Source organism: Vicugna pacos, chromosome 19 (assembly GCF_048564905.1).
Source record: "Vicugna pacos chromosome 19, VicPac4, whole genome shotgun sequence".
Classification (NCBI taxonomy): Eukaryota; Metazoa; Chordata; class Mammalia; order Artiodactyla; family Camelidae; genus Vicugna; species Vicugna pacos.
The window spans coordinates 8,552,869-8,579,717 of record NC_133005.1 but is presented as its reverse complement, the minus strand read 5'-3'; the positions used below and the strand labels follow the sequence as shown (position 1 = coordinate 8,579,717).

The following is a 26,849-nucleotide window of genomic DNA, read 5'->3' as shown; positions in this document are numbered from 1 at the left end:
AGTCCAAGATAACTTCCAGCTTTATGGGTGGGGGGCAGCGTAGATGTCAGTAGATCTATATTGTGAGTATGGGATTTGGGATGCTTGTGGGACATCTAAGTGAAGATGATGAGCAGGAAAGTGGACAAGTGGACCAGGAGGTGAGGCTGAGATGTCACGACCAAAGTGGTAGGTGGAGAGTCAAGAGTTGTGCCACAGAAACTGATGGAGTGCCATGCCTCAGGGAGAGTCCTCCCATGGAATGCCCCTGTCAGAGCACAGATGAGGACAGAGAAGTGCCCATTCAACTGGAAAGCATGGCCATTGCTGGTGGCCTTGATGAGAGCAGTTTCAGAGGCATTATGGGAGCGGATGTCAGTCTCTAATGGTAAAGGAGCACATCGAAAGTGAGGAAGTAGACATAGAGTTTAATGTGGTGTATATATATGTACAGTGGAATGCTACTCAGACATAAAAAAAAGAATGAAATAATGCCATTTGCAGCAACATGGAAGGACCTGGAGATTATCATACCAATGAAGCAAACCAGACAGAGAAAGACAAGTATCATATGATATCACTAATATATGGAGTCTTAAAAAATGATATAAATTAACTTATTTGCAAAACAGAAACAGAATCACAGACATAGAAAACAAACTTACAGTTACCAAAGGGGAAAGCAGAGGAGGGATAAATTAGGAGTTTGAGATTAGCAGATACAAACTACTACATATACAATAGACAAACAACAGAGTCCTACTGTATAGCACAGGAAACTATATTCAGTATCTTGTAATGACCTACAATGAAAAAGAATATGAAAAAAGAATATTTATATGTATAACTGAATTACTATGGTGTACACCTGAAACTAACACAACATTGTAAGTCAATACTTCAATTAAAAAATGTATACATATATATGTCTGTGTATACATATATATGAAGAAGAATATGAGGGAAAGAAAAATAAAATCTAAAAGTAAATCTTAGGGAAGTTTTGCTATGAAAGGGAAAACGTGGATATGAGGCTGAAGGAAGGTTTTGGGGTTCATTTGTTTCAAGATCAGAGATACCAGGGCATCTTCGATGCTGATGAAACTGAGCCAGTTGAAAAGGAGAAATTAATGACGGCAGATTGAGAGGGGAGGACTGAGCAGTAAATTTCTCAAGAAGACAGGAGCATAAGTATGGGAATCGGCCTTTGATAGAAGCAGGGATGATCATTTCATGTAACAGGATAAGGGAGAAGATGAGCTATGCAGAGGAGAGTGTGATATAGTGGTGGGGACAGAGCATTGCCATCTGATGGTCAACTCCTCTTCCTTCAGTGAAGGATGCAGTGAAGACAGCGAGGAAGAGTAGGAAATTTGGAGAGAGAAGATACAAAACTGTCATCTTGAATACTGGAGAAGGCAAGGTTATGAGGAAAGGGCAGTCAAATTTGGAACAGTCCTGAGTACTCCTTTGAGGTCTGAGAACATGTATCCAAAATGGAGCAAGGTTTTCCAGTCTGGCTATTTTATTTTTCCCATCGCCCACCTGTTTGACTGCTCACCTAGAGAAGTCGGATCATTGGGTTCAACCAGATCTGAAGTTTTGCCAGTGAACTAGATCAGAGGGAGAGAAGAGGGCAAGGAGAGTTGAAGGGACTTGCAAAGGAATCAGAATATGTGCTGATAACATCCAAGTGAGAGAAAGAGGAAGGACAGTGGTAGTGGAAAACCAGGGGAATGAGCCAGTAGAGGCTCTGATGTCTTCTACAGTCTCGACTCAGAAGGGACACATATCAGTTCTGCCACATCAATCATACCGCGATGCAGGGTCACTCGGAAAGGCATCCACTTGCTGGGGGGCTGCCTCTACTTTGGAGCAGGGGCACATATTTTTGTTGGAGCTGGTGTTCTCTGCCATAAGGCTCATAGGAGCTTGTGCTTCTGGGACTCTGTGTGTGCACTTCTGTGGACCACACCTGAGCCTGGGCTCGCATTTCTTGACCTTCTTCCTGCCTCACCTCTAGGTTTTCTCATCACAGGACAAATAACTGACCATGCAGCCCATCATGTCTCAGAAGACAAGATGTGAATCGAGAAAAAGCTTAGTCCTTCCCCAGTGCCAAAACCCAGGGAAGAAATTAAGCATGCCCGGAGTTGGAAGCCATAGTCATCACCTTTAGGCATCTGTTTACATTGTGAATATTTATCCAGATACTAATCAGCAAAACCCACTTTTGGTAGGAGTTGTTATAACCTATTCCATAGGGAATACAAGACTTAGAAGTCCACAGTGTTTACCTAGTTAGAACAGCAGGTACCGTTTCCCTGAAATAGTCAGATGCTTGAAGGAGAGATGGACTTATTGCCTCAGTTATCCACATAATAGGTTTGCTTTAATGGCATGGACATAAGCTTCATGGTGCTCATGGTGTTTGCAGAAGGGAATGCTCATCTATTACCACAGCTGCAGTGGAGATGGTGCTGATCTACCACCGAGAGAGAGAGAGAGAGAGAGAGAGAGAGAGAGAGAGAGAGAGAGAGGCTCCAGTAGCCAGCTTAAAAAGGTAACGCTGAGGAACAAATGCAAACAGCATTGTCCTTCACTCACAGACAGGCCAGGTCAACTCAAACAGAGAAAACCTTGGCCTCAGTCTTGGATGAAATGCAAAGATCTGCTTGCACTTTCAAAGGCTGAAAAGTCTCCGAGAGCAGGAGACTTGATTCAGGACAGCTCATCTCTGACTGGATTTCAGGTGACAGTCCCTGACCACAAGTCTCACCAAGGTGTCAAGCTCAAGTACAGAGAAGCTCTGCCTTCCACTCCCGTGGAAGATTCATGTGAAAAGACCAGAAGTAGCTAATGCAAAGAAGTGGTTACTGATTTGGACATTGAATATCTTTAAGTTCTACAAATTATGTGACAAGATTGTCCTGTAATTTTTTTTTCTCACAGCAAGAGGACTGGTGAAAAGAACTTAACCACAAGTAATTCTATCTCACATAAAAGCATATTTAAAAGGTTTAGCGTGGAGGTTTATCCTACAGTTCACAGGCGTAATAACTTCTCTAGATAACGCCAAAATTAAACATAAATGAAGAGATAATGAGATTTCTTAAAAGTCCTTTGGTGACATTTTTAAACTATCATTTAAGTATTTTGGTGTCAATCATGCAATTCTGGGATGGTATTTTCTACTGAGAGTATATGTCCCCCTTTCCCAGATTCCTAAAAGCAAATACCAGTGCAAAATCAAAAGAAGGTAAGATGCATACAAAGGAAAGGTGCGCTTCACCTATGTGTCAGCTTCAGAAGCATCTGCCTTGCCTGGTGTGTATGGCATCAATTTCCTGCCGCTTTTCTCCTGGAATGCCCCCCTGAGTCGCCTGAAATTGAAAATCAACTCACGTTTCTTTAATCAGCCCTAGGAAACAGTGAAAGAAAGGGGTGATGGAGAGGTTTCTTTTTATGAAAAGTTTCTAAAATCAACAAAGCCTCAAAGAAAGAGTCTGTACATCTTTGGCCAACGAGTCTGGGATTTTTATCTCAAAGAGCATCCGTCCCCCACTGTCCCCAGGTCAGTTAAGTATCATCTTCCTTGGATGAGTTATCTGTTGTTCTAATATTTAGCAGCTTAAAAAAAATCAGACATTTATTATCTTGGAATTTTTGTGGGTCAGGAATTTGGACATGCTGTCTGGGCACCCCTGGTCCAGGGTGTTTCACAGGCTGATATGGTGTGTCAGACAGGGCTACACGTGTCTCCGGAGGAAGACTGGTTTCCGGGCTCACTGGCACAGTCATTGTCAGGATTTCATTTTCTCAAGGACTAACAGCCAGAGGGTGCCCTCAGCTCCTGGCCACGTAGACCTGTCCCTGGGGCAACTCAAATATGGCACTTGGTCTCATCTGAGCCAGAGTGCTAGCAAGATGTAATCTATGAATTTCTGCTACCTAGTCTCAGTGACCTCCTATCATGTTTATCTTATTCTCTCTGTTAGAAGCAAGTTACTCACTTCATCCCACACGCAAAGGGAGAGGACTGCATGAAGGCGTGATCCCAGGAGGAGTCCCCTTTTGCACATGACCTGACACCTCTCTTGTTGGCCATCTCTAATCTCTGTGATTATAGGACTGAGACTCAATCTCAGGTCAGGGTGTTTGAATGACTTTAGGAAAGGAATTCATATTGGGGAAATCTTTTTCATTTGAGAAACTACGATATTTATTGATTGTGTCTACTGCCAGCATTTCTATCCAGTTTTAAGATTTCTAGAGGAAAAAAAAATCCTGGTTCCTTGCCACTCAGAAAAAGTTTACTGAAAATACCATTTCACTAAAAGCCGTGAAATCTGCAAAGGCTTTCTTCTGCTAAAATAACGTTTATAAGTAGGGATGGAATTTTTGCTGACATGTAGTCACAAGGAAGGTGAGTGCTACTCTTTGCTGGCATTTGCCTAGTTGACGATAGGCAAGTTGAGCAAATTATAGCCAACATTCATTAAGTTTTGGATAGTGCTGTAATGATTTGTTTACTTTAATGAAGACAGATTTGGTAAAGTAAAAAAAAAAATTATACTCCCCTCCATATGAACACAGGTCCCCACCCATTGCTGTTGTCCCAACAGTGACAATTCCCCTTCGCTCTCTGGTGTGGCAGCCTGCGTCTTGACTTTCCCAGATCTCCGTTCCAATTCTAGTTTCTCTCTTCTCATGTTCTTCAAAAATATAATGCTCGGATTCATCTTCTTAACAGTTGTTGCCCTCCCTGCTTAAGAACGTCCAATGGTCCTCCCCCATTACTTGCCTCAAAACAGGTACTGAGGAACTGCATATCTGGAATTAATCAGCTTTTCTTGCACTTTGCTTTATAGGCTGTATTTGCAGCCAAATTAGACTCTGACTAGTCCTTGTGCCCTCCCTGTGCTCTTTTGCCTCTCTGCTCAAGACATCCTCTTGGCTAAGACAGCCTTCTTCTCTCTTTCCAGCTGCAAAAATTCTGGACAAGCCACAGAAACTGCCCTGGGAGCTGTCGAGGTGGAAATGGGCTCATTTCTGAAGGCAGATAATCTTGCACATCCATTAAGTGAGGATTACATTCTTGCTTACATATGATTATCTATTTTATCTACATGTATGTAATGCAATCACATACACACATATATATAAAATGTAAAGTACAAAACATCCCTACGCCCCACTCCCTCCTGCCAAAAAAGAGGAAGGGTCCAGAGAACAGGATGGTGTCTTAGTTCTCTTTCCTACCCCGCAGTGTGAACTACATTCCCTCACATACAGCACCTGTCTGATAAAATCTGGTGTGTCAGCCAGTGCTGTGCCTTCCAAAATGCCTTCACCACATATGGGGAGTGGATGTTGTTCTTTTTTTTATAGATGAGGAAACTGAGACCCAGAAGGTTTACCCACTTGCTGACAGCAGGTAGAGGCAGAGCCCTGACTGAAATCCCAAGTGCCAAGATGCCGCCCAGTCTCCCAGCGTTCTGACCTGTAAGAGGAAGGTGACTAGCTTGGGCTTCTCCACTCATACCTATTTTTTTTTTTTTACCTTCTAATGTGAAACCACCTAACTTGACCTGATTTTTTCATGGAGCAATCCACAGTCACTCACCAACCCCTGCATTGTAATAAATGTCCCACTCTCTGACTTTTTTTTTTTTAGCCACTCCAGGGTAAACGATGGAGTGGAACAGAGACTTTAATAAATAAATAAAAGCCCATTGGGGCAGGAGGGCCTGGATCTGCAATGTCTTGTTCCTCTATGAATTAACCTTTCAACGTAGCAAAAAACGCGGCATCAGAAAACATAGTGTTTTTCAATGTTACCTTGTATGTCTCTTGCTGTCCCCTGATTCACCTCTGACCATGAGATGAAGTAAGTTATCAGCAGCTTGTAGCCTGCATGGGTCAAGAGGGTTTTAGTGACCCAGGATCCCTTTGCCAGATGCCTTGACTGGAACCACAGGCTTTTCTTCAGGAAAGTGGGGTGTGTGTGTGTGTGTGTGTGTGTGTGTGTGTGTGTGTGTGTGTGTAAGATTATGTACATGTCTGTTGATGTGTGTATGTGTATGTATCTGTTGGAGTGTGTGTGTGTATGCATGTGTCCGTGTGTGTATGTGTATGTTGATATGTGTATGTGTGTGTGTGTGTGTGTGTGTGTGTGTGTGTGCAGGAAGAGGAGCAACTTAAAAGGGAGACTTAGGCATGAGGTTTATTTCTTCAACCCACTGTCCAGACCTCTCTAGGCAATATTCTGAATTCAGAATGACTTTCAGCCAAGTCACGTTTGCACCTGGGAACTGTGAAAAGTATTGAAAGCTTCTGACAGAGATGAAACCTGACCACGACAGGAAGTGACTAACAGCCCCAGAGGCTCAGATGTATTGACATAAGGTAGTGAAGTCAGAAAGAATTACAGCTTTCAAAAAGCAGTCGGATCTTGGTTTCTCTTTTATCTCAGTATGATGTGTGTGTCCTAGAATAAAATCCTCTAACCACAGTGCAAAAGTGACATTCATGCAACGGACATGGTTTGAATCACTTGCTTTTGTGGATTTGATACTGAGGCAAGTCGGAATTTCCCCTGTGACTTTTTCATCCTGTGTCAGTATTGTGGTTTCCAAACACTGTGTGAACCTGATTTTTCCAAGTTGCAGGTGGGCGATGTGCTGCTTATGGCCGCAGCCAGAAGTGCTGAAGAAATTAGCTGGAGCCACTGGGTTACTTGGAGACTGAGGCTGTGGTTGCCCAGTTCATATTAGGATCTTTTTTTTTCATGTATGAATTGTCAGAAACCTTTATTCTCCAGCATTTCTTCATTCAGTTCTCTTATGAGAACATTTCTTATTGTTCCACTTGAATTAAGGGCCTGATGCCTGGCAGCAGGTGATTATCCAAAAAGCTGAGTGTGAACTGTGTAGCTGGCATGTGAACTGACTCGGAGGGGCCATGACCAACTGGAAACTGTGATCTAATTCTGACAAGTTGGTGGATCATTCATCTTAGCAGTGAGATGTCTGTAATTCATAGGAGGCTTTTTTATGTTACCTTTTACCTGAGATTCTGCTTTATGGTCCATCTCGGGAGGCTCTCGGGTTTAGTGAAAGCACTCTCCATCATCTCCTGTCAGGTGACTTCATAATTCACAAGACCATTGAACTTCCCCTCTTAAGCCAGGTCCTGTAACACAATAATTTCTACCAGTGCTCTTCTCATCTTCCCTGGGTGAACTGCACTGATTTTGTTTGCCCTTTCAGCCCACTTCTTTCCCCCTTCTTCACCCGATCCCAGTCTTGGGAATAACTTCTGATATCCTGAAGGGATGTCACATGACAACTTCTGCTGTCAACCCTCTGATCCCACAAAATGTTTCCCTGTTCTGCATTACCAGCTGTTTGGGAGGAAAAGAAAAAAAAAAGATGGAATAAATATATTTTTGTTTACAAAGTGTAGCCCTGGCTTTGAATTTCATATGAAGACGCAAATGGAAAACTGGAAAAGAATATGATGTAGAGAAGAGAGTTGGTAAACATGAAAATGGTGGAAAGCCTTGTTATTTCTTAAGGCACTTGTATAGAAGAAAGAGCTGTTTGTATTTGGGTGAGATTGGCTTAACACTATGGTCCAAATTCTGACCCCAAATACAGGTGGTCAGCCCATGAGCCCTGGAAAGAATCTGGCTTTGCCTTTATCCAAATATTAGTCATTGCTGGGTGGATTTTTTGGGATGCTTTTTTGAAAAGATAAATAAAATATGGACAGAAAGACCTGGAGGAAAAGCCAAGTCTTAGTCAGGGAATGGGTTTCTCAAGGCTCTTCCTCTCTTCCCACCACTGAGAGGGACCAGAATAGGCCTGAATGGGGGACAGTGGTGAGCCAGCCCATTTCACAGATGCACCAGGACTCAGGGGAGTGCAGCCAGTCCAGCCCAGGGCCTCCTGCATCCTCACCCCTGGGTCTGCCCAGCAGACTGCTGCAGTCGGACCAGATGTGAAGCAAGAGCAGGCCAGCTTGGACCCCTCCATGCCCTGAGTGGATGAACTGGATGGACGTGGCAGGACCACACGGAGTCCATTCTCCCCCAGCAAAGCCATGATGTGTTCCAGGCAAAAACCCAATCTGGGATGTTTTGGCCCAAAGGAAACATTTACAACCAAATTATACACCTCGGAAAATAAATGAGCTTTCATTTTGGAAGGAAACCCTGCCAGGCTCTTTATTATTTGCACCACAATCATAAAGGTGGTTTTAATCTCTATAGTGGAATGCTGCTGGGTTGGCCAACTGGAAGGCTCTGGTGGTTTGAGTGGGAACCACTTCACCCTTAAGAACGCACAATGGGACACAGGGGGAAGTACTTCTCCTGAAACAGTTTTCTCAAGACCCGTTATTTTTAGTTTAGTTTTGTTGTGTTTTGTTTTGTTTTCTGGCATGTTTATTGCAACTTCGAGGCAGACTTCTTTTTCTTTCCCTTTTCCTTTATTCTCATTTTTTAAAATTCCTGATCCCTTTCAGAAAAAAAGAAAATAAAAAAGACTTAATGTAATGTTTCCTTTCTAAATCGATGAAAATTCAGGAGTAGGTCCAAGACACTCTAATTGGATTTCCATTGATCGCTTAAAGGGGAATAGGATATCAAAGCTCAGAGAGAACAGAGGGAAGGACTTAAGAAGCAAGTTCTCTTTTTCAACCTTAACAAAGAAATCAAGTGATTTAAGCCCGCTGTGAGTCTGCTCCCAGGATTCATGCCATGAAATTACCTTGTAGATACAGCAGCCAAGGGGCTTAGGTTTTCTGGGATGGCCTGGGTTTTGAATATGTCATATCATTATCAGATTGGTGCTTGGTAATGTGCTCTGACTTAGGGTTTGGGTTAAGGAAGTCCCCCGACCAGTGTGTGAGGATGCGGCTAGTACTTTTAATTAGGAAACTCCCTCAGAAGGGCTCAGAGAGACTTAAACGTACAGAAATTTTGCATTTGCACTGAAGATTAAAGCTGCAGTCCTTGTGGGCGCACGGAGTTTCAGGAAACTGGGCAGGAGCTGCTAAGGTGAACCAGGGACCAAGCTTCCAGGTTTATCCATCAGGCCAATGGTGACGACACAGTTACAAATCCTGTGTGGTTCCCAAACTTTGCTGCACATTGGAACCCTGTAGGGATCTTTTGAAAGTACTAATGCCTGGATCCTACCCCACACCCCTGATGGGATAAGACCTGGTGGTGATGTCGTCAGGAGATGAGCAGAGTTTGGGAGACCCCACTGGAGACTAAACCCCATGAGGGCAAGGACCATCCCTGTCTCCTCAAAGCTGCATTCCCAGCACTTGGAACAGACTAATTGGCTCTCAGTAATTATAAGCTGAATGAGTAAATGAGTAGATGAAAACGGGTTCTGACACTCATCTGCCCACACACCATCAAAATGAATGCCAGCTAATTAGATGGTCTCAGCATGTAAATATTTGGGGTAGCTGAGGGCGGAGTGTGGCTTAAGTTCTAGGTCTTCGTTGCTCCCATCTATTTTATCATCTGCTTCTCCTTACTTATAGCATCCTGAGAATGATTGTATAACCTCTTCATGGACCACTTTTAATTTTTATGATCTCATAATTTAGGACTATTGATGGCTGTGTATCATCTTCCATAGGTCAGGAATTTATACCTGAGCCACCCTGCTCCTTGGGTTTCCACATCCCTCCCTGTAATACTTTAATTACTCAGAAATGGGTCAACCCAGGTCTTTGCCAGCAACACCGTGAGGGCATCTTTCACCCAGGAGTTGGATGCAAAACACTTGTTCTCTGGTTCTGACGCTTGGGGTTTCCACATCGCCCTCCTGCAGACACTGAATCCTGGCAGTGGATAAGTCAGCTTTTATTGTAACAATGTTTATGGAGACTGTCAGTTCTTAACCTTCAAACTGAACCATGCTGTTTGTATTTTTCCAAGTGATGGAGAGTGTGAAGGACTAATGAGAATGGAGCGTGAAGGGATCAAACGTGTGTCAGGGAATCTTTGTTCAAAGCCTGGAACGGGAGAAATTCTGCTTGGGGCGGGGGCGGGCACTCCGGGGAATGGGATCCTCTATTCCTCGGGCTTGGCTCGAGGCCTGAGATCATGATCTGGCCTGAGAGAAAGTGAGGTGTGAGGGAGGGAGGGAGCCAGCAGGGCGCGGGAGGGCGAGCTCCCAATGCTTTCTTTCTCTTTCGAGAAGCTGGAAACTGTTTCCTCTGGTCAGAGAGGGAGCAGATCCACTTGTAACAAACTGTCTTCTGGCCTTCTTGAGCTTGCTTTCCAAATCTGGATTTTGAAAGAAGCCATTCATAAGTTACTGTAACAGACCACAAAGTTGGAGAGTTTCATGGACTGTGTGCCTTTTCTGTAGGTCCTGGAAGGGTGAATGTTTGGAGCCCAGGGCTTTGGTTAAAAATGGGTTGAACTCTATCTAAACAGCAGTCCTTCCATCTGCGGACCTGGGGAGTAGAGAGGAGAGAGTCAGGGCTAAAGCAGACAAACAGCGTTTTCACAGAACGAGATACAAAGTTGCTGGAGGCAAGTGATTCTCTGGCCGCTCCCTGAGCCTTCCTGAGTCGCTGCCTGTGTGGCTTGTGCAGAGAGCATTTTCTTAGGTGGATTCCTGGCAGCAGCCAAGGTGCCTACGGCGCCTCCCCACACACAGGGTGAATGCATTCCTCTGGCTTCTGTTTCGGAAGATCTCTCTGAAGACTCAGGAGCACGTGTGCAGGGGAGTTGGTAAATGAACACTGCCCTGGGTTTTTCCTTAGAGAAGGAGCCTTTGCCTTAGTAACTGCTGGGCATGTGTTGGGAACAGACCGATTTTGCTTCTTCAACTTCATATGTGAGTCATTGCTTCAATCTCCTGGAAGACTGCAGGTTAGGGGCTGGGCAGTCTCAGAATGATTGTCTGTGGAGGGGCTTTGGGGCGCCAGGGAGCTGTCAGATTACAGAGAAGCCATCTGCAAACCATGGGGACAGTCATTTGGCATCTGGGGCACCCAGAGAAACTCTCTGTCTAGCTCTCTCCTTGGTCTCCCAATCATTTCTCATCCCACTTCTCTCCTAGACTGATGGATAATTTCTCTCTGTTAGGCTGGGCTGAGGGCCCCCCATCCAGCCTCATTTTATCATCTGCTGGTCCTCTGAGCTAGGAGAGTGTATCCAGTCATCCATTAGGACCCCAGCCTCTCCTGCCTCATGGGTCTGTGTGGCTTGTTCAGAGACAGACACAGGGAGGGAGAAATCAGCCAGAATTCCTCTGCTGCCCGATCTGGGACACTTGCTACCTAAGAGAGCTTGATAAGGCAAGTCTTACAGTTTGTCCTCCACCTTCGGAGCTTTGTCTCTTCACCTCGTGTGTCGGTGTTGTCACTTGACTCAGGGACCCAGGAGGGCAAGGAGCTCTGTCCTTCCCCTCACAGCATCTTCACTGTTGGGGGGGACCCTGAGGAGTGGGTGACCGACTGCTCCAAGGGTCTCCCCAGGGTGGATGGGATGCATGGGGCTCATTTGCTTTTAACCTGATTGCATTTTCCCTAATAAAAATCCACCACCCATTTGAGAGCCCTTCATCTTTCAGAACACTTTCCCTTTGCTAAAGTGACCCTCAGAATAATGGCTCCTAACCACTGCTTAACCACCTGTCCCTCATGTTCTCTTGCTTAAAGCCAAGGTTCTCAGATATTAGCCACATCAGAATCCCTGGTGGGGCTTGTTAAAACACAGGTTGCTGGGCTCCACCACAGAGACGCTGATTCTGCTGGGTGGAGGCAGGGCCTGAAAACCAGCACTTTATAAACAATTTTTGCTGATGCTGCGAGTCTGAGGACCATACTCTGAGAATGATCAGACTACTGTGACCACTCAGCGTTATCATCAGCTTTTCTCTGAGCTTGAGCAGAAAAGAATGGGCAACTTAAGATACCTTTAAATTAAATTAAAAATTAAAACAGAAATTAAAATTAAAACACATGCATCCATACATGTATAGATGAATATGTGTGTCTACTTATAGATATAAGGATACTTATAAATCTGTTGATATGCACAAATGTCTATTTCTATACACGTGCACACAGAAGGAAGTGCATATAAAATATGTATATTGATATACACCTATATGAAGTCTTTGAATTCTTATTGGACATTGAAAAGAAGCAAATAGATTCAGAAAGTGTTCAGAATCAGAAATGAATTCAAAACAGCAAAATTCCTGGGCCCCTGTGCTTCATCTCCCTCTGAGTCTCCTTTCTGCTCCTGCTTCCTGACCCCACTGCCCCCTGTTGCTCCACCAGGGCTACTCCTCAGTGTGCCCGCTGGGTGTTGAATGGTGACTTGGTCATGCACAGGTCGCTGTCACCATTGATACCTCCAGCCCAGTGTCCACATTCTCTCTGGGCAAAGGGAGGAGCCAGGCACAACACATGACATCACGCTGGGGCAGGCAATTGTACCAGGACTTGCGGTCATCACACAAATGGAGACCAAGCCAGGAGCCAAGCCAGGGAGCCATTCCTCACCGCTGCTGGGGCTTCTCCTCACCCCCACACCTGGGAACCCAGATGTGGTTCCAGAGATCTAGGGGGAGCAAACTGTGCCCCTGCTTATTGGACTTTGAAATACTGTCTGTCCATCCATCCATCCACTCAGAGGGCACCAGTGAGGTCCTACTGTGTGCTGGGCTCTGGGATAGGTGCCGAGAATACAGAGGTGACAGAACAGGTGTAACCCCTGCTTAAAGGAGCTGGCTTTCTGATGGGGGCTGAGAACAAGGAAGAAAGCCTATGAATGGAATCATTTTGGCTCGTGACAAATACTACAAGGGAAAGAAGCAGAGAGATGGAAGGGAACAATTTGGGGGGAGGGATACTGCTTACATAATCAGAGAAGTCCTCCCACCCTGGAGGTGATATTCAAGCTGAGTTTTGAACGACAGGGGAAGAGTGGTGACAGGAACTTGGACTAGGATGACGGCAGAGAAATTTCAGAATTAGACAAAATACTCTATTTCTTGTTAGCAGGAATGAATGGACCTGAAGAAGCTAACAAGGCTAATCTAATTTACCCCTTGTGCAGTTGAGTTTGCAGTTCAGCCACTTTTTGTGTGCCTTTATTAGTCATTAACTGGACAGAAATGAATACAACTCTAAGAATGTATAAAAATACAGTAAAAGAAGTATGTGTAAAGCACAGAAGTAATGCAAAGCAAGGAAAGACTAACTCTGCTGAAGATCAGGGAAGGCTTCACAGAGAAGACAGTGTCTAAATAGGGGTTTTAAGGATGCATCGGAGTTTTGTGTTGATAAGGGAAAGAAAGGCTTTACAGGTAGAAGAGACAGAAAGATATTTGACCCGAGGGCATCTATTAGCACCTATTAGTCTCTGTAGGAGTTACAGCAAGACATTCCCTCTGGGTGGACAAGGTCCCTTCCTCCAGCCCCAATTTCAACCCTGACTTGCCCCTAGAAACCCAAGAAAAGTCCTGCTCACAAAGCATGCTTCTCCACACTTGTTTCAGCTTTTTAGTGCATTGGACCAGTATCCAGATAGGGGTCTTCTAGAGAAAATGAAAGATCATTGTATGGTGATTGTTAAAGATTCAGTAGGTGGTGAGTTGTGGCATCATAATTAGAAATATGGATAATTTTACTTCTGCACATGCAACTCTTTCACCCCTGAAGAATTTCCCACTTTCTACCTTGCATTTTATGTATAAGCATTTCTTAATTTCCTTAGTGGAGTCCAAAGTCCCTAAAGCCTGTCCAAATATGATTTTCATAATATTAAAAACATGGGTAGCATATAAAATGAATATATGTCAAAGGTTTATTTAACTAATTAACAAGGGAACTAATGCCAGTTCAGAGCATGTGAGGAACAGATATTTATAAAATTAGTTGGGATAATCATGACAAAGTAATGCTAGAAACAAAACTGGTTAATGTCCTATAGTGCAATAAGCCAGTAAGCCTTGAGTTATCCTTGTGTTAGTTTCTGGTGTACAGCATAATGATTCAGTTATACACACACCTTTTTTTTTTAATACTCCTTTTCATTACAAGTTACTACAAGCCATTGAATATAGTTCCCTGGGCTACACAGTAGAATCTTGTTGTTTATCTATTCTGTACATAGTAATGGTAGTACCTCATTGTAGTTTTAATGTGCATTTCTCAAATAATTAGTAATGTTGAGCATCTTTTCATGTGCCTGTTGGCTATCTGTATGTCTTCTCTGGAGAAATGTTTATTTAGGTCTTCTGCTCATTTTTTGATTGGGTTGGGGTTTTTTTGATATTTAGCTGCGTGAGTGGCTTGTAAATTTTGGAAATTAGTCTCCTGTCAGTCGCATCATTTGCAAATATTTTCTCCCACACTGTAGGTTGTCTTTTCATTCTGTTTATGGTTTCCTTTGCTGTGTTTTTTTCCCTGGTTTTGTTGAAATATAATGACATATAACTGTATAAGTTCAAGGTGTACAGCATAATGAGTTAATATATGTAAACATGTATATATTGTGAATGATTTCCACTGTAAGTTTGGTTAACATCCTTCACCTCACAAACTTACATTTTTTTTCCTTGTGATGAGAACTTTTAATGAGTTACTGTTTCTACCAGAAAAAAAAAATTACTTCCATAGGGTGAAAATCTACAAGTTAGCATGTAACTTTTGGCCTGAGCCTTAATCAGTAGTAAGCAATAAGTGAAACGAAGGTCTGTTCTCCTAGAAAAGTGAATAACCTTGGACAGGCCTGTCAGACTAAGTCCCAATATGAACTGATCACCTTGCAATCATTCTTTTGCTTTATTTCCAAGTTTTGGATAATTTCTTTTAACAAGATATGTGCTGTTGAACTGTCTTACCCCAGCACAGCACTTGCCACAAATTAGACGCCCAGGAAGTGTTTGTTGAATGACTCTATGAATAGAACAAAACTCCATTTTTAGAGAAAGGTTAGCCAAGCTAAGTCAAGGGCCCACAATCGCATCAGCAACTGGCTTTCCAAGCAGGGATCAAACGGTTTCCCTGGAGGAGAACAGAGCAGCAGCCCAAATAAGAACAATCTGTACAGGCAGGTGGAGAAAGAACTGGTCCTGGCGGTGTACAGCCTTCTCTTCTCCTCAGGCCATGAGTGGGTCTGTGATAGCTCTGTAATTGCTTTACAGTGTCAGTAGGGGTTCCCTAATAAATGAGCATGACTAGTTTCTGGCAGCCAACAGAGCTCTACAGGTGCATCATGAAAGTGTAAATGAGAACAGTTAAGTCTCAGCTCTGAATATTTGAAACCCTGTCAGTGGAGCTGTTAAAGCAGCACATGTAAATGACAGAAGCAGTAGATGGGGGGTGTTTTCCAACAGATTTTACTAACCTTGTGTCAGCAGGTGAAGAGATGTGAGAGAGAAGAAGGTAGGCCAGGCATTGAAGATCAATCGCATCTGCATATCATGCATTTAGAACCATCAGATTTTTGTTTAATCTGCCCACCCTCAATTTGATGTTTTCAGTATTTGGTACCAGTTTTTGTTGTTGGAAAATATTTTCTGGAGGACAAGTATCTCTCGACAATTCTATTCCTAGAAAGTCAGAACCAGGTGGATGGAGAAAGTTTCTGTAGTTCTACCACACCCATTTTATAGAAGAAATAACAGGTTTTGTATCAGTTAGCTTTTGCTGTGTAACAAACCACTCTGAATTCATTAGCTTAAGACCACAAATGTTTATTATTTTTCACAATTCTGTGGGTCAGCTGGGTGGCTTTTCTAGCCTGCATTGGCTCAGCTGAAGCCAGGTGGTCTAGGATGGTCTTCATCTGAGTGACTGGTCATTGGCTGGCTCTTTGGTCCAGGATAGATCATCTCTGTTCCCCCTGTCTGCCCTTATCCAACAGGCTGGTCCAGGCCTCTTCACACAGTGATCTCAGGGTTCCAAAGAGCAATAAAAATGTCAAGTTCCAATATATAAGCATTCTTCTCTACTTATTGTTGTCCATCAGCCAAAGTAAGTCACACAGCCAAATGCAAAGATAGTGTGAGGGCAAATACCCAAAATGTAGATATTTAGAGAAAGAGAATCCATAGACATTTTTGCAAACCAATCTAGCTGCAAAGGTACAGTAACTTGCCTAAGCTTACGAAAAATAGGTATGGACAATGCTGGAACATAGAGCCAGGCCTTATCCCTCCTGGCCCAGGCCCTTCCCACAACACCATGATCCCTTCTCTAGGATTCCAAAGTTAAGGTCCAGTTCCCTTTAAAATCTAGTCTAGAGATACTCAGAGCAGAGAGGTTTGTGATAGGTTTCAGTGACAGGTCTTTGGGTGTTGAGAGAAATCCATCTTCTCAATTAAAACTATAAGCTGGGCAAGGGTCCCCAGGAATACCCCTATCCCAGCCTGAACTCTGCCAACCCATGCCCTTTGGCTTGCCTTCTAGTTCCTGCCTAGCGATGGCAGAATGCCAGCCTTGACTTGGCCTTGGGTGCCCCTCCATTCCATGTGGGGAGACACAAAATCCCTGCGGGGATGTTCACCTCCAGTCTCCTTGTCCTGTATGACACCCTCCCTCTGGTCAAGGGGCCCCTCCCTCTGGTTGGGCCATTAGGCACAATAATGATTTGGTGCTTCTTCGAGGAACAGGGTCCCGGATCGTTACCACTCAGTTTTCCTTCCCACATGTGGAGAGGGCACAACACAAACAATCCACAGTAATCCGTACTCATTAAATATTTGCTTCGAGGTTCACTTGGATGGGAAACTCCGCTCTACAACACTGCAGCCCCCTGGTGGCCACGCCTGGCCTGTTCTTTATAACTCTAAGCAGGTTAGCTCTGCCCTCAAATTCAAATACCCCTCTCAGCAGACACATCCCTCCCTTAGCTTACTGGTGAGGCAGGTTTGCCTCACAATCCAAGAGATTTTATCCAAGTGTCCCCTCTGGGCAAGTCCACCATTACACCCTGCAAAGAATTCTGGAAAATATAATTTCTTCATCCCTTTCTATTTGCAGAGAAGTTTTAGATGATGGCTGAAGGTTTCTTTAGCCAAATTGGCTTATCAGCCTTGAACTTGACTTTTATGTGTTTTCTTAGACTTGAAGGAGTAATTCACGTTTCATTTCTGTTCATTCTTTAGCCTAACAGGACATAAAGGAAGTGGGGCCTGGAGAGTTCTCACTCTTGATTTCTTTGCCAGCAGTGGAGAAAATACAACTTGAAAAATCACCAATAATCCACACATTCTCAAGATCAAAGCTGTTTACAGAGGTATCCAAGACGAGCTAGTGGAGTGTTGACTTCCATTTTGTCAGCTGGCCCCAAGAACCTCCGATTAAGAAAGAAGCACAGGGGTGGGAGGCCACACCAGTGGCCCCTTCCCCTATGGAGCCAGCTCCCTGCCCAAGAGCAAGGAGTTGGCCATGCTTCAGTCCTTCCAAAGCGGTGCCAGACATCATAAGCGAGGGGTCTCCCAAGCCCTAGAGTAAACAGCTTTATGTACACTCTGCCACTATAAGGGAAGGTTCCTCAGCTGTTAGGTGGACTTTCAACAGAAGGCTCCCTTCCCAACCAAGACGAAACACTCCTGCATCTTGAAGCATGACGTGCCCGTGTCACTAGCTCCCAGGATTGTCTCCAGGATCCAACAGCAAAGACTGAAGCCCAGTTCTGTTCATTTCCCTCTGCCAGGAATTTAGGGCAAAGGGGCATTGCATATTTGTGCTATAAAATAGAGCCCTTGCTATCTGTTCTGTTCCTGGTGCCTGGAGGGGAGAGATTAGCATCACACACCAGTGGAGAGAGCAGAAGGGAGCCGAGCTCCCCCCCAGTGTGATCGGTGGCGCAGGATCACCCTCCCAATGGGCCCTGGTTCCTCTCTCCAACATATCAAAGAGCAAGCCTCCACCAGCCGCTACTGCCGCTCCTGTGATCACAGTCTCTCTGCCATCCTCCTGAGCCCTGAGAACAAGTGTGCCCCCCCCCCAAGATAGCAGATTTCCCATCTGAAATTCATTCTCCTGGTTGTCTTTTCTGAGGAGTGCTTGCTCCCCAATCATGTGTCAAGATAAGCAGTGTGCCCTTTTATTCTTTTTGTTTTTTTTCTCCACAAACAGGGAAATGCTTGCTCTTCCCTTTGAAATACCACCAATGACATTCTTGAACTTATTTTTAGATGTGTGGAAATGTTCCAGACAAGAATCAATGCCCAGCACAGATAAAGCCCCGAGTGTGTTTATAGTGGGGAGAAGAAAACGGAGTGTTTTCATGTGGAAGGAGTGTGGCCATACGCCGGGGTGCAGTGTGGCTGCCTTTAATCTGGAAAAAGGAAACAAGCATTGTCGATAATAATATGCAGATGTCCAGCCCCAAATGAGGACATATTGCTAATTAGCTATATTGTTAATATGTTTTAAGGAGAGACGCTGCAGTGACGTTAATTATAATCTTTGTTGTTTGTTGTTCAAAGTCTGTGAGACCGAAAGCATTGCTAATAATATCTTCTTTAATATCTTCAATAGAAGATTCTTGGATTTTTTTTTCTTTAGAATCCCACATAAAAGCCTCATGAGGGGTAATGAGGCTTGTAGCCTGAGCCTAATTAAAACAAAATCTAACTAGGCCCGTGGCCATCATTATCATCAACCAGTACTTACTGGGTGCCCCTCCCTGCCCTGAACTCGTGGAATAGGAGGGTGTGGGGTTTGAGATCACAGATACAGCCTGTTCTTTGCCCTCCAGAGATTTGCTATCCCATCTGCCTCCAAGAAGTCTGCCTAGTTGTGTTAATCTGGGAATAGTTAGCACAGCCTTTAAACAAACAAAAAACCAAAAAACACTGAAACTGTCCAAGCCAGCCACAATTTGTTACTCATTTGTGCCTCTTCTAGAAGTTCTGGAAGTGGTCAGATCAGCCCTGTTTTTCACACACCAGTCAGTGTTTGGTCAGTGTTTGCAGAACAGGGCAGGTGGCTGCTGGCAGACGGGGACAACGTTGCTTAGCGCGCTTTTTCCAAAGGTGGACCCGTCACACCTTGGTTGTCTGCCTCTAGCTGATCACTGTAATTGACCTTGTGGCTGATTCTCCAAAGAACCCCTCCCCTTCTCGCTCCTGCGCCAAGTGGCCAGCTGGCAACTCTGACCACCATTGTGACTACTTTGACCTTGACGTGGCTGTGGAGATCCACCTTGATCACAAGGACAGCAGGTCTACCCTGTGGTGGCGGAGGGCACCTTGGTCTTGGGCCAGTGATGTCCTGGGGAGAAGGGACACAAATGACAAAGTGTCTGGGCTTTTTAGACATTGCACCCAGTCTGCAGATGAGAGCTTTTCTCTGATCAGCTCCTCTTGGCAAGCTTTCCTGGGGGCATTCTGGACCAGCTGATGAGAGCCAGGGAGGTGGGAGGCTATCCCAGCAAGCCTCTAGATGACCCAGGAAGGCCACCAGGGAGGCGGTGGCCTAAGGGAAAAGTCACAATGCCCTGTGATAGAAAGCCTTCAGACCCCGAAGGCTGTGTGTCCAGGTGTCTGGGCGTTGGGTCTGGCATTTATATTATTTGCTCAGGGATCTCTTACTAAGACAGCTGAGTGGCCCTGAGCCTAACGCCCACTCCAGCTCTGACAGCCGCTGGCCTTGGTGCCAGGCCCAGTGAGGCCTTGAGGAGAGAGTCTGCACTGCCGTATCCTTCATCAGGATGCAGTGTTCGCTGGCCCACCTCCCCCTCTGCTCTGTTCTCCTCACTTGCTTCATGTGCTTAATTTTACTTGCCTTTTCAATCTCAGTTCAAACATTATTGCCTCAGGAAAAGCTTTCTTTTTAATAAGAATATTCGAAGAGTTTTATAATCCCTACCCTGAATGCGGGCGATCGTTTTTCTGGCTTTCTCTCTTTTGTGAATATCATCGTCGCTTCTTGAAATTTCACAGATTCAAAGTATGGCAGTCAACTACAACCTCTTTGTTTTGATGCTCAAATTGTCTGGTCCTTGTGCAGCAGGGCCCCCCAGGCTGGCTCCTGTGTTTTTCCGAGAGGACACTATTAGTCACTGAAAGCTTCCTTGCTTTCTGACACGGCAAAGTATCCCAAATTCACCTTTACTTCCCTGCCCAAGCTCTGGAATCAGCCATTTGTCCAGGGAACTCTGGATTCTTTGAGTGAGGGCAAACTCCTTGAAATTTCATTATAATATTTTAGGACAAATTAAAGGAAATATTACTTTACACGAGGAGTAATAGATTTGAGAAATGTAAGGTATAGATGCTGACACGGGAAGATTCCACAAGTGTATGGAGTGGGGAAGGGCAGGTTTGGAATGGGATACTGTGAACATGAGCTGCAGAACAGGGTGCCCGCAAGCTGGCTGCCTTGTGAATTTCACGGGGATGATTCACTCAGTGTCCCATTGGTACCTCCACGAGCTGGGGATTGTGTTCCATTGCACAGACCAGAGAACCCAACCTCGGGTCACTCAGCTGAATTAAAAACGGGCTTTTCCTATTTTATTGGGAGTCACAGCTGTCAAGTTAGAGACACACAAGGAACACTGCTGCTAGTGTTGTCGTGTCGATGTTAATGTTTGTAGCATCAGTAAAAGCAGTTCAGAGATCACCATCCCAGGCTAGCATGATGGTTCCACCCTGCTGTCAGGGACCCAGCTCCTCTCTCTTTCCATTCAGCCACCTTTAGAGTATAGTCGTCAGCCTCTTCCCTGCCACCGGCCTCATTTCACTTCAAACACTTGTATCCACACTTCAAGCAGGAGAAAATGGAAGACAGAAAAAAGCAAAAGGCAAACTGACTCCACCTCCCGTCCAAGAGTCCCACCCAGCACCTTCTACTTATACGTCATTGGGTAGAACTGTATCACATGGTCATCCCTAGCTGCAGTGGATGCTGGGAAATGTAGTTTTAGGTAAGCATGTTACCACTTTAATAATAAACAGTTAAAGAAAAAAAAGTGGGGAATGGATATTGGGGAGGAAATTGCAGTATCTGCTGCAGTGATATAGCCATCTGAGGCAAAACACTCCATGCATAAGCATCAAACCTATTTTGTTATTTTACTATTGTTGTTAACATTTTATTATTACTTTATTCCTATTTTAGAGAACAATAATGGAGGGACAGCTGTGTGCAAAGGTGGGGAGCATCAAGTAGCAGCTGGATAATTTGGCCACCATGGGTCACCTTCCTCAGCAATTGAACAGAACATTGTATAAATCACACACTAGCTTTAGTTATTCTGTCTTTCTTTATTAGTAGTCAAATTAGAGTTGCAGGGAGAACATTGTTGCTTGAGCTGAGTATTGTAACAGATGGAAAGTCAACTCAAAGACAGCTTGTGGATAGAGAAATCTTTTCCCAAACTGAGTAGGCGCCTTCTTGTCACTTGAAATTAGGCAAAATGAATCCTGCAGCACCTTGGAAAGAATGGTGGTGACATTTCTTGTCTTCAGTTCCTGGACTTTCCAAAGCTCAGGTCCTCAGAGAAGGGCAAGTTCTTTTCTGAATGAAACACACTGTTTAAATATTTATTTTGAGACTCACCCTTTCTGAGACTTTTCACTCTGCTAGAATTATTTATTTATTTATTTATTTATTTATTTATTTATTTATTATGAATGATTTACAGTGTTGTATTAGTTTCTGGTGTACAGCTTAGTCATTCAGTTTTATATATATATGTATCTGTGTGTATATATATGTGTGTGTGTGTGTGTGTGTGTGTATACACATACATATTCTTATGTTCTTTTTCATTACAGGTTACTATAAGCATTGAATATAGTTCCCTGTGCTATATAGTAGGACCTTGTTGTTTATCTATTCTGTACGTAGTAGTTTATATCAGCCAATCCCAAATTAATTAAGTGGAACACTCAGTGAATGAGCTTGGTGATGATAAGAGTGGAGCTTAGTCCATCAACCAAGGCTTCCAACGGGGCCTCTATAAGGACACTGTACAGTCTGTCTTTGACAAAGGATGAAGAAAGGCATTTTTCTGCATTGTTAGCAGATCCTGTCTACTGTCTCCTGCCCCAGGTTTGAAATCTTGACTACCAAAATGGTGGTTACTCCTGAATCTTATTATTGATTAAATCAACTGGAGTTTAATTTTCTAGGAGCCATTGTAAGGCACCCTTCCCCATTCCTAGGACTTCCAGTTTCTGAACAGTTTACGAGCATGCCAAGGTTTGGAGGGAGCCAAGATTTCCAGATAAATATGTTTTGGTAGAAATATAAGAATAATTCAGATATTCAGAGGTCATGATTAGCATTTTTTTTATTACTTCCCATTCCTATCTTCCAAATGCTTTACGAACATTGAGCTTTTGTGGGGAAAGATGGAGATATGTCACAACTGTGTGCATATTTCAAGCCAAAACATAATTTAACCCTGGTCTATTCCCGACAGAGATGCTTGTGGCCTGAATTATTCAGCCCAATTGCCCTAACTCTGTATTTCTCTTTTCAAGTGTTGACAACCTACGCTGAGCTCTCTTGATCTTCCTTCTGGGACAGCATGGGATTCTCCCTACTGTCTACTTGTTTTACATGGCAGGTCATCGGGCCACAAAGAGTTTAAGGGGATTTCTTGGTCCATGTCTAAACCACGCTCACTCTGTGGTGGTGTATCACCTACCAGGAAAAAAATTCCAGAGTCAGATCGAGAAGCCAAGCAGATTCAGTCCTTGTTTTTTCAGCCACCTAAGCAAATGCAAATAAGCAGCAAAAACATGTTTCCTATCTCTTCTTTTAAAATGTAAGTTTTCATAGTAGAAAGAGTACTTCATCACAGGGAGAAGGAAGGAGAGCTCCATTTTTAACCCAGTTAAGCAGTATGTCTCGGTTGCTACAATGAAGTGAGGGCTGGATTTGCAGGCGATCCCTCAAGCCATTGGCAAGCAAAGCCACGGCCCCTTCTGAAACTTAGATTCCCAAAACCTACACAAGAAATTCATGAGAAGTCAGCTGTTCTCACTAACACTGTGGAGGATCCAGGGAGAAAAGCAAGGGAGCCATTATGTCCCCTTGGGCTATGATCGAGAGGTCTTGTGTTGAGGAAGGACTTAGCATGACCCCTCCACTCTCTCTCTCTCCATGTCCTGGATAATACAATCCCAGTCTAATGCATTTGGCCTCTCTTGCACTGAGCAATGCCTGGGAATGCCAGGGCAACTCCCTCTAAGAGGATGTGCCAGGAGACAGAAACCATGGTGGAGAGGTGTTTGGAAAGGTGAACAAAAACACTGCCCCCAGTCACATCTCCTGAGCAAAGAAGAAGGACAGGCAAAAACATGAAGAGCACCAGTGAGCTTGTTCCTTGGTCCCATTTTTGTTTAAAGAGATGGAAAACTCTGTTCCCTCAGGTTAGTTCTCTAATAAGATCATTATCTGCATGTGTTTCATCCTCAGGCCGTCCTTGACCTTGGGCACTCAGGGTCAGGAGTGTTTTGATACCAGATGTAACCCTTTGGCTGGGTCACAGACGCCGCAGTTGGGGGCAGGGAGTGCATGTGGAGACAATGTGCTGGAATATTCCCTCCCAAACCCCCAAATATGCCCAAGAACAACAAGAACATTAACCACCGACCCAAACGCTGGTGAAATTCTATCTCCGCATCTCCCTCCACCAGTAAACATGAAAATGCTGTCCCTGAAGGGATGGAAGAAGCTTCCAACAAGAGGTCCGAGGAGAATGAGAGCAGGACGGCTGGCTTGGGAAAGAAGTCCAGCAACTTCAGTGCTCCTCAATCACTGGGAAGAACTCCCCCTGTTGACAACTAGACATTTTTCACACACTTGGAAAAACAATTGACTTGGCACTTTTCTTTTCAGGAGAGAGACATTAAATTTCAGAATGCCTTTTGGTCCCTTCCCCTTTGGCCATCACCATCGCTTCATCCTCCTCTCGGGTCACTCTCCCTCCATCAGTCCCTACCAGCCTCACTGGCCTTCTGTGTTCCTCAAATGAGCCAAGTCCATCCCTACCTCAGGACTGTCTTGCTTGCTGTTCCCTCTTCTAGAATGTTCTTCCCCCAGATAGTTACTGGTGTTCAGATTTTACCTCAAATGTTACCTTCTCACAGAGGTCTTCCTTACCTATTGGCTGGGCTGCACTCCATAGCCCTGCAAGCCCTGTCTTTACCGAGGGAAGTCTCAAGGCCGAGGGAAGAGCCCAGAGTCATCGACAGAGACATCAGTGGTTTATAGATGGGGGATCTCACATGTCTGAAGGAAGGTCTTGGAGAGACACTCCACCATGTGTGGCAGACGGGGGGGCAGGACGTAGTGGCCGTCTTCACTGCCCTGGGAAGAGGGAGATTACCATTCATAGGGGAATTGATGTCACATTGGCTCATTGGTTACCAGGGAAACCAGCCGAGGGGCACACCCCTCACCAGCCCTTTGATAAACTGTCATCGTGGAGATAGTCCTTATCTAAATGATTAGAACAATCACTAGCTGGGGCCAGGAGCAAGTACATAGTCATTTACTGATTAGGCTGTAAGATTAGGAGGGAAGGTCAGTCTTTGTGTAGGGTGTAGGTGAAGCAGGGACTGGTAGAGCAGAGGATGTACACAGAGCAAGAGAACAGCCATCTCTGATGGCCTGAACATCCACCAGCTAATGTTGTCCTTGGCTGCTCTTTGTCCTTCTTCCTTTTCTTCTTAGCAATCACCATTCTCTGGTCTGATTTATTTTATTATTTAGTTTATTCCCTGCAACTAGACGTATACCCCAGGAGAACAGGGCCCTTGTCTGTCTTGTTTGTGGTTCTCCTGTTCTTAGCGTGTGGTTGACACTTCTTGATGGATTGAGGGATGGAGAGATGGATGGATAAATGGATGAAAGGATGGATGAGTGGATGAATGAAAGAACTGAAAGTAGGAAGGAGGGAGGGAAGGAGGGAAGAAGGTTGACTATGTTGGTGGGTGGATGGATGGAAAAATGGATGAATGGATGGAGCAATGGATGTAATCAATGATTTGGTTGAAATGTTCGATCCAGTTTGATCAGATCTTTTGCTCCATGACCCATACCAAAGAAACGAACTCTGGACACTGGGCCAAAGTAGCTCATCGGTCAAAGCTGTGAGAAGGAAATCGTAATTTGATTCCAGCTCTGCATGAGTTCTCCTTCAAAATGGCACTTTTGTGTTGATGTGCTTTATTGTTTGATGAATATCCCATAGCGTATTAGTCCTCAGGATATTCCCAAGTAGCAGGCTAGGAAAAGTTTCCTGATGACTTAACTTTTTGAAGATGGAAAGACTAAGCCATGGGGAATGAAAATGTGTTGGGAATATCATCCTGGCTTTATTTCAGCCAGTGGAATTGTCCTTGTCCTAAATTTTTTGAGGGTGGTATTTTTAAATTATACTTCTCCTATCGATTTATTTGTTTGCTTGCTTGTTTGTTTCAGAATAACCTCAACGTGGAAAGTGATTCTACATCAGGAACCAGCTTTCCTCTCTCCAAAGAAGCACCAGGGGAGCATTCAGACCACGAGACTGCACACCAACCCCTCCCCAGACAGCGATTCCAGCAAGAGGCTGGGCACCCTTCATTGCAAAGAGACGGCCCCCGATCCTTTCTCCTTGATCTACCAAACTTTCCAGATCTTTCCAAAGCTGATATCAATGGGCAGAATCCAAATATCCAGGTAATGCTTAGCAACTGAAAGGTGAAAAAAAAAATAGGCCATGTCTTTGTTTCATGATCTGATTCCAGAGCAACTTCTGCCTTACCTCACTTTTTTCCCTAACCCTTTGATGAATCCTGCTGTATTGTATGTCATCTGTGTGACACCACTGATTGTGAGATGCATTACTGTGAGATGAAGTTATTTTATCAACCATTGAGAAAAGAAAACACTGCTAATTAAAGAATGACACACCACTGATGATAAGATATGTCTTGATTTCAGAGATGTTGAAATCTAAAAGCAAAAAACAAACAAAAAATATGTCCTGAAACTGAGGAAATACATACCACAGGAAAGCGCCAATCTAACACGTGAGTAGATGAAGCAAATCATAGTATGATTTCAAAGATGCCCAGGAAGGCACTGTCTCTCAAATGCCTCCTAGCTGGCCGTGGACACCAGAAACTCCTTTAGGAGATGACAATATGTGGGTTGCTTTAAATTATAAATGACTGATAAAAATTTTTGATAAGGGGAAGGGAGGTGAGCACAGAAGTTCCTAGAGGAGAGAGCAATACTTATCACTACGGTGGGATAGGATGAAGCTGGAGGAAATGAAAGTTTAGGGAAAGGACTGAAAATGATAACTCTCATCTACACGGAAATAGCACAGTATACAAAGCAAAGGTTGATCTGATTTGACTCTCCCAACACCCTCCTGAAGGAGATGAACCACGTTTCATTCTTCTGGTATTGTTAATAATGCAGCAGAGTCTCAGGAAGTTCCATTCACTTTGCCCAAGGCCACATGGCTAGTAAATGGTAGTTGGGGCTCAAATCCAGGCTCTCAGGCTCCCAGGAATATTCACCCTAGCCGTTCATGTTTCAGAGACAAACTCCTCATTTTGAATTTTGTTATGCTTCTCTGTTTCTTCCCAGAGATGGTCCCCACAGTGGCTGAGGGAGGCTCTCCTTTCGTCACACCGCCCTGATCAGCCTGGCCCCCGCTAAGCCCCTGTCCTCCTGTACCTGCTTCCATCCTTCCAAGCTTGGTTCTCAACTCTTCTCACTTGGGGAAAGGCAGCTTGTCCTTTTTCTTCCTCGCTGCATCCAATTCCAATTAGCTTCCATGGCAGAAAGTTCCTGAACCTGACCTTAAGCAATTGTTCCTTAATTAAGTTAGCTGTCTCTCCAGA

At 44.3% G+C, this 26,849-nt stretch overlaps 1 protein-coding gene and 1 long non-coding RNA gene across 3 annotated transcripts in view; one reads left to right on the top strand and one right to left on the bottom strand.

Moving 5' to 3' along the window:
• Nucleotides 1-26,849, top strand: part of ISM1 (isthmin 1) — a 68,580-nt gene that overhangs the window by 17,311 nt on the left and 24,420 nt on the right. The window contains exons 1-2 of one of the 2 annotated variants that reach the window (XM_072943778.1): nt 24,319-24,487; nt 25,432-25,671. In XM_072943778.1, coding sequence (XP_072799879.1) covers nt 24,452-24,487; nt 25,432-25,671 — 276 coding nt within the window. In that variant the 5' untranslated portion in view covers nt 24,319-24,451. Of the gene's footprint in view, nt 1-24,318; nt 24,488-25,431; nt 25,672-26,849 lie in introns of those variants that run through there. The other variant, XM_072943777.1, reaches the window with a different exon arrangement.
• LOC140687363 (uncharacterized) lies at nt 21,238-24,321 on the bottom strand. Its single transcript, XR_012061610.1, has 3 exons — nt 24,109-24,321; nt 22,649-22,713; nt 21,238-21,510 (listed from the first exon to the last, which is right to left on the bottom strand). It is a non-coding gene; the product is annotated as an uncharacterized lncRNA (long non-coding RNA).